This window comes from Macaca mulatta, chromosome 1 (genome assembly GCF_049350105.2).
Source record: "Macaca mulatta isolate MMU2019108-1 chromosome 1, T2T-MMU8v2.0, whole genome shotgun sequence".
In the NCBI taxonomy this organism is placed as follows: Eukaryota; Metazoa; Chordata; class Mammalia; order Primates; family Cercopithecidae; genus Macaca; species Macaca mulatta.
In genome coordinates this window covers 120330623-120343481 of record NC_133406.1, presented here as the reverse complement: position 1 = coordinate 120343481, position 12859 = coordinate 120330623, and the positions used below count along the sequence as shown (strand labels likewise).

Genomic DNA, 12859 nt, shown 5'->3' with positions numbered 1-12859 from the left:
TCATCTTCAAAAGAAATCAAAAGAGAAGCTATAAATTGGAGGGAAGTCGTTGGGAAGCAAATACCTGTCAAAGAATTCTTATCTAAAAATATAAAGAACTCTTTCAACTCAAGAAGACAAACCACCCAATTATTTCAAATGGGCAAAAGATTTAAATAGACATTTCACCAACGAAGATATGCAGACGGGCAAAAAGCACATGAAATGATGCTTAACATCATTGGCAAAGATAACACCAATTAATATCACAATGAAATACCACTACACACCAACTAGAAGAGCTAAATTTAAATGACTGATATCACCAAGAGTTTGTGAGCATATGGTTCAAATAGAACTTTCATACAATTCTGGTGAGAATGAAAATAGTATAACCACCTTGGAAAATATTTTGGCAATTTCTTAAAAAGTGAAACACACACTTAGCACATGATTCACCAATTCTACTCCTAGGTATTTACTCAAGAGAACTAAAATCATATGTCCACCCAAAGACTCATTCATAGCAACTTCATTTGTAATATCCCCAAATTGGAAAACACCCAAATGGCCATCAACCAGTGAACTGTAATATGTCCATACAATGGAGTACCGTGCAACAATAAACTAGAATGTACTACTGGTATAAACAACATGGATGGATCTCAAATACTATGTTCATTAAAACAACTCAGAACTTCTCCTGACTTATGCTTATCTGATTGCATTTATATGGAATGATAAAAACTGCCAACTAATAATCTATAGTGACAGAAGGTAAACCTGTGGCTCCACAGGCAATAAAGAGAGAGAGAAGGTTAAATTGCAATGGGATGAAGATAATTTTAGGGTGATAAATATGTTTATTATTTTGGGTGATAGTTTCACTTACCATATGTCAAAATGTGTCAAATTGTACACTAAAAATATCTGCAGTTTAATGTATATTAATTATACCTCAATAAATCTGTTTTTAAAAAAACACTATCATAGCATTGTCCTCACATTTTCAATGTTCACAAATTAAAGGGAATACTTAAAATATATTCTACTGCCTCAACTCCAAGACACTAGCTTCAAAAGAAAGAGTTAAAACACTACTGTTAAATATGCTGGATAAATGACCGGTATGCCCAATGTCAGGCATGAGTGGTGACAGCCTCCACTGCGCTCTCCTCTGCTCCCTGTGTGCTTTCCTTTCTTCAGGGGGGCTTAAGAGCTGACTGGCATACTCACTGGCAAGGCAGTCATCGATGTCCTCCTCACAGTCCATACCACTGAAGCCTGGTGGACATTCACACATGTAGCTGCCCTGGGTGTTATGGCAGAGACCATGGTTCATGCAGGGCTTGGAGATACACTCGTCAATGTCAATGGTACACCTCTGACCTAGGAACACAAGGCCAATAAATGACCTAGTCCTTGGAAGGTGATTCCCACAAAAACCTATGCAGGACCTGAGCTTAAGTTGGGGTGCATGGAGCTATTCCACAAACTGGTTGGTCCCCTACTTTAGGAAGTTTCAGGAAGACTTCTGTGGCCTAGGAAGTTGCTGCCAAGGTGTTAAAACTCCCTGAAGAACGAACATCATGGCTTGAGAGTCTGCGGTAGCAGCCTTCCAGCCGCCAGGGGGCCCCAAAGACACGGACAATGGAAAGGCTTTCTAAGCCATTCCAATTAGCAGCTCCTATGCAAAACCTGTGTGCTCTTGACAAGACAGACAGGCCTCAGAAGACCAGCAGGGCCTTCCACATGATCTGATAACCTGACCACTTTGTTTAAAGCTCAGAAATGCATGTTCTTGGCTTCTCCACACCCATGTTGTTACCTTGCCAGCCAGGAGCACACAAGCAGGTGTAACTCTCAAAATTTGGTGACTCTTTGCAAACAGCAGCATTCTCACAAGGGTTTGGGGAACAGGGAGCCAATACTGTCTGACAGTTCTTGCCTGGAAAGTAAATGACAGAGTTTATGACACATAAACAGGTAAGAAAACGAAAAATTTCCCAAGTTGTATCCCAAGGATGTTCTCTGAATTTAAGTAAGAAGTCCTGATTAAGAGGCTTTGAAAATGGAGAAACCCATAGTCTTTTCAGCATTGGCTCCGATATTGCTAACTGTGTAACCTTGGGCAAGATAGTTAGGGACCTCCTACAACTGTGATTTTATGAACTAGGCCTGTTAAATGTAGTTTTCCTACATTACTATTTCTTTCTTTCTTTTTTTTTTTTTTGAGATGGATTCTCACTCTGTCACCCAGGCTGGAGTGCAGTGGCATGATCTCAGCTTACTGCAACCCCCACCTTCCAGGTTCATGCCATTCTCCTGCCTCTGCCTCCCAAGTAGCTGGGACTACAGGTGCCTGCCACCACGCCCGGCTAATTTTTTATATTTTTAGGAGAGACGGGATTTCACCACGTTAGCCAGGATGGTTGCAATCTCCTGACCTCGTGATCTGCCCACCTTGGCCTCCCAAAGTGCTGGGATTACAGGGTGAGCCACCGCGCCCGGCCTACTATTTCTTCTAGAGGGGAAAAAGTAACAATGTGCTATCAAGTCTTTCAGGTAACACAGTCATGCTATGGTTATTCTGCTACTCTACACAACTTAGCGTCACTATCAACAGCTGCTATCAACAGCTGAAGACTCCAGGGAAGTAATAACTCAGCCATGCTCCTGACTGCATGCCGCAACCTGATGAAACAGACAGTTATTGTCTATGTTTGTGTTTTGTTCCCTCTGAATGAGGAAAATAGATGAAGAGGAGATAAACAAGCCATAGAAATATAACCAATCACAAGAAGGCAATAATAAGCCAGTAGAAAACAAAGAATAAATGTCCCAAGCACACTCCAAATGTAACACCTGAAACAAAGAACAGCTATGTGGCATGCAGTCACACTCACGTCTTCTCAGTTGTAACAGCCGTCAAAGGGGTGACACCTCTGAGTGAGATGTAGCGGTACTGAATGTGGGAAGTAAAAAGGTCATTAAGAGGAAAAACTTCAGATTCAAAGAGACTTACAGGTAAATCCTAGATGTACCACTTACCTATACGACCTTGAGCAAGCAAGCTCCCTTTGCCTCAGCCTCCTCATGTGTAAAATGACAATAGGAACTTCTACATTGTAGAATTATTGAGGAATACATTAAATAATCCAAAGTACAAAAAGTGCCTGGCACATAGTAAATTACCAATAAATGGTAGCTGTATTATTGAAACTAAGACAAATAGCTAATGTCCTGGAAACGGTCAACTGATAGACAACCATCAGCTATGTGCCTGGTTCCAGTCACATACAATTAAAAATTTTTTTTCTTTCAAATACTTAAGTACAATGTAGGCAAATGACTGTCTACCACTTGCATCTTAGGAGGCCACAATGTTTCCTCAAAGCTCAAGATCCAGTCAGTAAGGGCAGGAAGGACAACTGAGGAGTGAGCCCTTGGAGCAGCACTGCAGCCCCACAGACCTGGGCACTCAGACTCAGGCACTGACAAAGCAAGGCCAAGTATCCCCTCTGGTCCCTGCTAGTACTTCCAGGACCCACCTGTGTATGGCAGCACACAGTGGCAAGTGTAGCCACTTATGTCATCAAAGCAGGTTCCTTGGTTCAAGCATGGATTTGAGGCACATTCATCAATATTCACCTGGCAGTTATAGCCTGTAGACAAAAGGGAAAAACCAAAAACAGTAAAACTTTCTGACAGTCTCATTATCTCAATTTCTAACCAATTCTCTTTGGGGGTAAAAACTGAACACACCAGAAAGTGCATTCCTTTCTTCAGGCCACTGAAATATCTGTTCATTCATTTCAGCCCCATGTCCCTGACATACAGTCAGTAAATGACAGCAGTCAATTAGTTGAAAAGATGTATGGAAAAACAGTCTGTTCTAACGGTCTGAAAGCCTAATGCCCCTCCAACTACAAATAACTTCTCAATAATGAAGTTCTTGGTTCAAAAGCTTGTTGCATGATCTATTTATTATTTATTTTTGAGACAGGGGGTCTCACTCTGTCATTCAGGTTGGAATGCAGTTGTGTAATCATGGCTCACTGCAGCCTCGACCTCTTGGGCTCAGCAATCCTCCCACCTCAGCCTCCTGAGTAGCTAGAACCACAGGTGCATGCCATCATGCCCACTTGACTTTTTAAATTTCTTGTAGAGATGAGGTCTCATTATGTTGCCCAGGTTGGTCTCAAACTTCTGGGGTCAAATGATCCTACCACCTCACCCTCCCAAAATGCTGGGATTACGGGTGTGAGCCATCACACCCAGCCAATAGCTTGCTGCATGATAAACATAAGCCCTTTGTATATAACATTTCTGGTCAGGAAAAGGGATGATGTTTTTGAATACTTTAATCAAAGCCTCTGGTTTACGCCCATTTTTTCATAGGCACAGTGTCTATCATCCATGTGGTACTTCCTGAAGTTACAAAGCTGTTTTCTCCTGATTCAAGGCATGAAACCTTCTCCCACTAAGAAAAGGATAAAAGGAATAAAAGATTAGTGGAGATAGCACTGTACCCAAATACTGCACACCTTTGCATCTGCAATAGGGCCTGGCACAGAGCCTTAAAATAGAGAAACTATGGCACTGTGGAAAAGAAAACATGGTCTAGGAATGCAGAGGTATGGGTTCAAGGAGTATTCTGCTGCTCACTGGGCATATAACTTGGGATCTTACCTTTTGAATTTTATTTTGTTCACTGATAAGCAAGTCTCATAAGATAAAGAAATAAAAGTGTTTTGAAATCTACAAGTTTCTTTGCCAATGTAATACAATATATCAGAAAATTAATGGCTGAAATATGGTCTCAGAAAAGTTTCAAGTAATCAAATAAAGTGGCTCTAAAACATGCTGATGTATGACAACAGCATGGTACAATATTTGAGTGAGGAAATCAATGAATAAGTAGACAGATGAGTGCAAATATAATGATTTATCCACACAGGTCTCTTTTGTGAGTTTCCAAGAGAAAACTGATGGTAGAAATACAACAGTGATAACTCAGAAACAGAATTTACCCAACTCCCATGACTATACATTTGTTGGGTAGGCCAGCAGTCCCCCAACTTTTTTGGCACCAGGGACTGGTTTCGTGGAAAACAAATTTTTCCATGATCCGGGGTTGAGGGGATGGTTTTAGGATGATGATTCAAGCATATCCCATTTATTGTACACTTTATTTTTATTATTATAATATTACACTGTAATATATAATGAAATAGTTTTACAACTCATAATATAGTAGAATCTACATTATAATGTAGAATAGGTGGGAACCCTGAGCTTGTTTTCCTGCCACTAGACAGCCCCATCTGGAGGTGATGGGAGACAGTGACAGATCATCAGGCATTAGATTCTTATAAGGAGCACGCAACCTACATCCCCCACATATGCAGTTCACAACAGGGTTCGCACTCCAGTGAGAATCTAAGGCCACCACTGATCTGACAGAGGCAGAGCTCAGGCGGTAATGTGAGTGATGGGGAGTGGCTATAAATACAGATGAAGACTGGCCCCCTCGCCGGCTGCTCACCTCCTGCAGTGTGGCCTGGTTCCTAACAGGCCACGCACAGGTACTGGTCTGTAGCCTGAGGGTTGAGGACCGCCGGTGAAGACCAAAGATGACTAAGTAACTAAGAATATCTCAATGTGTTGAAAGAGTTCTGAACATGTGGATTCTTCCTTGATATTACTACTATCTTAATTACAGTAAGCATAGTATTTTCATTCTACTTTCATATATCTATTTGAACTATTATAGACTCAAACCTGGACCAGGCAGCTTATAATTGGACACTTGGCCAATGCTGTAAAACTGGAGTCTTAACTGTTCATCTCAAATATGACTATTTCAGGTCGGGTGTGGTGGCTCATGCCTGTAATCCCAGCACTTTGAGAGGCCGAGGGGGGCGGATCACCAGAGGTCAGGAGTTCGTGACCAGCCTGACCAATATGGAGAAACCCTGTCTCTACTAAAAATACAAAATTAGCTGGGTGTGGTGGCGCATGCCTGTAATCCCAGCTACTAGGGAGGCTGAGGCAGGAGAATCGCTTGAACACAGGAGGCGGAGCTTGCAGTGAGCCAAGATCACGTGCCATTGCACTCCAGCCTGGGCAACAAGAGCGAAACTCCATCTCAAAAAAAAAAAAAAAAGAAAAAGAAAAATTACTATTTCAATAGGTTACCTCACTGCTAGGCTGAAGGTAGAAATTGTATCTATTCATGTTTTACTTCCCAAGTGCCTTAGAAGTTCTAATTGTTCAATATGTTTGTTACATGAATGAATGAAAAGAGAAAAGGAAACTAAGAAGTGAGTCAAGCAGTATGCAACAAAAAGAAGACAGAGCAGACACAGAAAGATGTACTTTTGTTTTTACCTTTAAAGCCCTTCTTGCAAGTACACCTGTATCCATTCACCAGATTGTCACAAGTTCCTCCATTCTGGCATGGATTAGAAAGACATTCATTTTTGTCCACTTCACAGTTGATGCCAACCCAGCCTGCATCACAGAGGCACTTATATCTGAAAGAAGACAAAACTTTTTACTATAGGAGGTATATAAATGTACAATTGAGTCATAGAGTGAAATACAGGACTTGGTGAAGAAATGGGGTAAACTGATCTCATTTCTACTTTCATGGAACTATCCTTGCATCACCTTGCACATGGTGTGTACCATGTGGCCCTATCAGGTGTATCCAGTAAAGAAACCTTCTTGGTGCTTTCCTGGCTCACCAAGTTAGTGAAATTACAATGAAATTTCTTATGTAAACAATGGTTTGTACAATATATTGGGCCACTCTGAAGGAAACAATATCATGGATAAATCTGCACAATGTATTTTATTATACATAAAACTAAAGTAAAGCAAACATTAAGATCATTAGTTTTTGGTGCAAAATAGATACCTAGGTTACTATCAGGGACCCTGAGCCACTCTAAGATGCTCCTGGGATATTTCATATCTTAGTCATGCTTTGTTCTGACCTGAAACTTGGCTTCAGAAAGCACCTAGGGTATTCTGCAAGAAAAGGCACAAGAATGAAGGTATTTGAAATGTAAATATAATCTCCAATTTGAACATCACTAACACCTAGAATGTGATATCAGGAAATGATAGCTTTCTTATCTGGAGAATTTTAAGAAAATGAGAGATGGATAAGGGTGCCTTGAAGGCTGCTATACTCTGAAACAGCAATACTGAGTTAATTCATTTTAAAATAACTATTTACTATTTACTTCTAAACACTTTATTCTTTCATCTTTCAAAGTTTGCAAAGGAAAATGTCCAAAGCCATATCCTATGGCAAACACAGCAAGAGTATAAAAGCGTCTCATGAGACCTAATGTCACTCTATGGTTCTAGAAAATCACTAACACATCACACAAGTCTGCGGGGCTTAAAAATTGCAAATGTTTTATCAGGGACATTTCTAAAGTTGGCTGAAGTGGCCCTACTTCAGAGCACACACTGGCACTGTGACAGAACAGAGCTGAGCTATGTTTAAGCAGGGGAAAAAAAAACAAAGGCTAGAACATTCTTCAGAAATCATTCCAATAATACATACTAAAAACATAATTGCCAAAGATTCACACAATGAGTCTGGGTTCCTCCCATGAGGTCCTTGCTAATGACCCATATAAGGGAGACATTCCTCCTTATGTTCCATCTAGGTCCTCACTTACGGAAGGGAGGTGCCAGCTTCCATGGATTAAGTGGTAATTCAGAAGGCTTTGATGCAGACTACCAAATCTTCAGCAAAGTTTCAGCTCAAGGTCCCATTTGACGACTTCAGGCTGTCACCAGTACTACAATCCAATTGGCTTAACACAGGTCAATAAGAAGCTATTACATGGGGCAGCTACTCACCCACTGAGACCTCCAGTACAGTTTCCATGGATGCAGGGATTACTCAGGCATTCGTTCACCTGTGAGTAGCAGCTGGGGTGATGGGGCCCCTCAGGGCATATACAGCGGAAACCATTCACACCGTTGATACATGTTGCACCCTTGCGACAGGGATTGGAGGCACACTCATCGATGTCAATGTTACATCTCTGCCCTGTGGAGAAGGGGGACAGTGTTATTTACATCCTAAATGCTCAGGAAATAGACCCAGAACTATAAGACACATTATGTTTTCACCCTTCATCTGCTCAGGCCATAAGGTGTTTTGGGGCACCAAATGACAAGATGTAAGGAATTAGATACCCAATAACACTTAATGCCATGCAAAGAAGGAGCAAAGAGCATTGACTTTTGATAATCAAGGAAAGTTAACAAAAGGTTGGAAAAGTGTTATAGCAATTTGGTATTTTCTTTCAACTCAGAAATGGGGAAACTTTACCAGGTTCTAAGAAGAGAACTTCAAATGTCAGCAAAGAAGGCTTCTCTTTTTAATGCTGTCCTGAGTACAACTCAAAGAAGCATTCATTAACATGCTTTGTGCTGGTTTACCACAAATTCATTTTCTCAGTTAGCCTCTTACATTTCTATTTATGGTAAATCCAAATTAACTGGAATGCTTAATGAATGGGATAGTAACTTAATTCAATAATTAAACTGATTGTAAAGAAAAGCTATTTTGTTTTCATTCTTAGAGTCGTATTAATCCATTTTTTTAACCTCAGGAAGTAGAGTCTCAAGGTATAATTTTGTTGTCCTCTGATATTGGAGAAAATAATGCAGATTCCGTCACTTTAGACCTATGGTTCTTAAACTTTAATGTGTAAAATCAACACTTTAAGTTGTTATTTTAAGTGGAGATTCCTAGGCCCTATCACCATAGCTTGCGATGAACAGAATCTAGCAAACCATATTTTTAAAAATGTAGGTGGAGTAAAAACTAGATTTTGAGAAATTCTGTTCTAGACAATTATTACTTATCATCATATAATGCAGATACTGGGAGTAAGTGAAATTGAAGTGGATATGTTGTTCCTCTAAGACATAGCCAAGATTGCTCTTTAAAAAGACGTCTGTTATAACCTTGATATTTCTTAGGCTGAATAAAGTAACACGGGCAGTTATACAAGTGTTTCAATTTGCTACATTTTGAGTAACTGAGATTTAACTATAAATTCCAAAATGATATGAAATGTCAAAATTACCTATAATTCTATAAATGAGTGGGATCAAGCAACTGCTATGAATTTATAAATTTCAAAGAATACAAGGTTCTGATTCAGATTTTGAAAACATGCATTTTTCTCATTTAAGAAAGAGCAATCCTGTATTTAGAACAGGACATTCCAGATGAAATAGATACCCACTCCTATGAAGTATGAGTATTCACATTTTTTCACCCTCCATTGCTCTCTAAACCATTATTCGTGGTTCTTGTGGTAAAAACCCATAATCTGGAAGTGGCTGCTGTTTTCCTCTTAAGTGTTTTATTAATAGCTTATTTTTAAATACTATTTCCTTGGCCTCAACCACTGGTTCTTTGAGATGTTTGTCAGTGGCACCAAAATATGAACCAGAGCTCTTCAACCACACAGTTAGCCTTGGCCTATAATATAGTGGAGGATGACAGGAAAAAGCCTTTCTCATTTTTGGCCTTTTCTTGGAAGCATCTCCTCAGAAGCCACTCCTCCCAAGTTTTCTTTGTTTGCTTTTAAACTCTTTGCAGAATAAATTTTCAAGCCATCTTTACCTGAAAGTGTTAAATGCATTCTACTATGTTGATTGACAGCTGTTCCATCAGCAAGGTCCTACCCTCAAGGAGTTTCCACTGAGCATCAGAAAAGTCCAGTGGAAGGCCAAGCAATTTGTTGGGCTAACTGAAATGAGAAGTTACCCAGTGTTTCTTCTGACTCAGGTACTCAGTAAATTGGTGCTTAATAAATGAAAACATGGTATAGTCCACACTTCAGAGTCTGGATTAGCTAGCAAAAGTGCTGTATTTGAGTCCCCTTCATTCGTTCATTCAGCAACATTCACTGAGTGTTTCCTGTGTGCTAGACATTGCTTTAGACACTTGCTATAAAGATGATTAAACGAGGTCTCCACCTTCTGGGAACTCACAGTCCTCACTATGCAAATCACTGGCAGGCCATGAGTATATACATCAAGGTCTGTCTCTCAGTTGCCTTATTTGTTAAATGGGGATAGTAGAAATTCCTTTCTGGATTGTTATGAGAATTCAGGAAGATAATGGGTATGAAGGTGCTTTGTAAAACTGAAAAGCAGTTTATAGAAGTATCACATAATTCCTTACCTTCCCCCATTTAAAAAGGTTCTAAGAGAACAGATAACTTAGTATTAAAACAAACAAAAAAATATCCTTTAAAGCTGTCAAAGCTATTGTTAGAATGATATGGGAAAAATATATTAAAACAAGAGCAAGAATAAAACTCCTTACATTTACCACTCATGAGTATATACCACAGTCATCTCTGACGTTTTCAGCAGCTCATTAAAAAAACCATCTCAGACACAGACAACAGTTCCATGAACAGGGGACCACCTAGTAACCAAAACATTCCATTTCTTGCTTATAAGGTTTCATGCTACACCTTAGGTTTATTTTAGAATATATTTAGCCTATGTTCTCCCTTCTTGACCTTTCTGGTTTGCTGAATGTTAATAAGAGAAAGAATATGATTCATTGGCATTTTGAAAAAATGAGTCCAGTAGAAGCCTTACATAAACACACACACACACACACACACACACACACACACACACACACACACACACAACAACAGGCCCCTAATCAGGATGTCCAGTGTTGTGGGAATGAGCATGGGCTCTGGGGTCAGATTGCCTGGGATATAATTCTGGCTGCTGTGCACTGGTAACATTACTTAACCTCTCTGTGTTCTCAGTTTCTTATAAATTCTGTAGGTATTCTCAACAGCAGTGACAATTGAGACTAGGCACATAGTGCCTAGTTCAAAATTAGTTCTTCATAAATGTTACCTATTCTCTTTGTATTACCCACTTATCAACAATGTGCCTATTATCCTATCTAGCAGGGATTTCTGTGTATTCACTTGACTGCCATTTGATCTTGGAGTCACAAGTTTCAGGATGCTGAACATCAGGCTACTACAGCAGCACTGGGCATTGGGCATGACAGTTTTCATCAGATTTGGCTTCTCAGTGATCTTTCACTGAACAGGGATCGCTGTGACCCATTTGGGCTGCAAACTTTCCTCTCTAATGTCCACAATCATACCAAATAGGAGAAATTCTTGTGAAATAGAGAACAAAGTACACTCCTGGCAAATGAATGGTGGACATTCACTTCGCTTTGCTCTGGCTTTTTGCAGACTCTATCAAAAACTTTGAAGGGTGTTTCACATTCGGGTACAAACAACCACATGGAAATTATTAAATGGTAACATGTTAGTGGCTGCTTCTGTGTGTCACTGTCCAGAAAGAACAGAATGTACAGTGTGTGCCTTCTGATGATGCCAATAAGAAACTCAGGTGTGTCAGTGAGGGGCCTCAGGTTTCTGCAGTAGTAGCCTCTAGCACTTTTTGATCAGGAGGGTAAAAGACAAAGTTAATATTAACAAATAGAAGATGTGTGTGTGTGTGTGTGTGTGTGCGCGCGCGTGCGCATGTACACGCACATGTGTGTATGTGTAAATGCTTAGGCTGTTCATACTTTAAGAGGAGTTACATTCAAAATTCTTCTAGCTATTTACTTTCTTCCTCCTGGGCAGAAATATCTCTCTCATGCTACCCCAATTAGGGAGGTCTCCTCAAGCTCTGACCTCATCTAACAATATTTCAGAGAAGGAAGTACCCAGAAATAAGCATTCAGTATTTTCATAGAATTCTACCTTGAGTATGTCAAAGAGGAAGTACCCAGAAACAAGCATTCAGTGTTTTCATAAGATTTTACCTTGAATATGTCTTTATGGAAGGCCTTGACTACTACCTGTAGTCAATAAACATAGCTTTGGAAGCAATATAACTCAAGCAAAGCAAAGGCAATTTATGGTCTGTCTAGGAATTATTTTCTGGTAGCAATAAACATATAATCTAAAAACTCTAATTAATGAAAAGTATGTTTCAGTTTAGAAAAGGTCTGTGAACAGAAAACTGATCTAGAAAAGCAGAGAAACAGACTACTAACCTTCCAGAGAGACAAAGAAATAGGAAACACTTGAAAAGCAATATTCCTTTGGATGCTATATTCCCAAAGTGATAAGGCTGAAGGAGGGGCCTTGCAGTAAAAGGAGCTTTACCTGTGAATCCTGGTGAGCAGACACAACTGTAGCGATTAATGCCATCCATACAGATTCCATGGATACAAGGGTTACTTGCACAGTCATCAAAATTAATTTCACAATTAACCCCTGGAAGAGAAAACCAAAGGGAAACCATTCAATATTACCACAGAAATACTAAGGCTTTCTGCTTGTGATGCAGCAACGTGTAAGAAATCTAAGGTGAATTCCAGCCAACCCCGGACAGAATAAAGCAGCAGTTCTCAAAATGTAGCCCACTCTTTCAGGAAGATATAGAGGTCCAAAGGATTTTATTAATCATACTTAGCCATCATCTTTCCTTTTCACCGTGCTAACATTCAAACTGATGGTGCAGAGGCAATGGGGTGAAATTGATCGCATCAGCATGAATCAAGGCAGTAGAACCAAACTGTACTATAATTATTCTACTGCTCACCTCCATGTGCCACAGTTAAACAAGCAAAAACACCAGTTTCACTCAAGAGTGGCTTTGTTGAGGAAGTTAAAATTAGAAACTTTATAATTTTAATAAATCTCGAACCTTGAGTAATGTCTACTACTCCATGTGATGAAATAGAAGTATACATAAAGCATTTCTGTGGCATGCCAAGTATGAAAGTTGTCTCCAGGAAGAGCTATACTGCTATTGTTTGAGC

General features: G+C 39.8%; 1 protein-coding gene across 2 annotated transcripts in view; it reads right to left on the bottom strand.

Moving 5' to 3' along the window:
- NOTCH2 (notch receptor 2) overlaps window positions 1-12859 on the bottom strand; it is a 189632-nt gene that overhangs the window by 34764 nt on the left and 142009 nt on the right. For both annotated transcript variants that reach the window (XM_015147334.3, NM_001260662.1), the window contains 6 exon segments: window positions 12201-12311; window positions 7867-8059; window positions 6373-6518; window positions 3531-3644; window positions 1808-1927; window positions 1216-1368 (listed from right to left, as the gene is read on the bottom strand). In XM_015147334.3, the coding sequence (XP_015002820.3) occupies window positions 1216-1368; window positions 1808-1927; window positions 3531-3644; window positions 6373-6518; window positions 7867-8059; window positions 12201-12311 (837 nt within the window).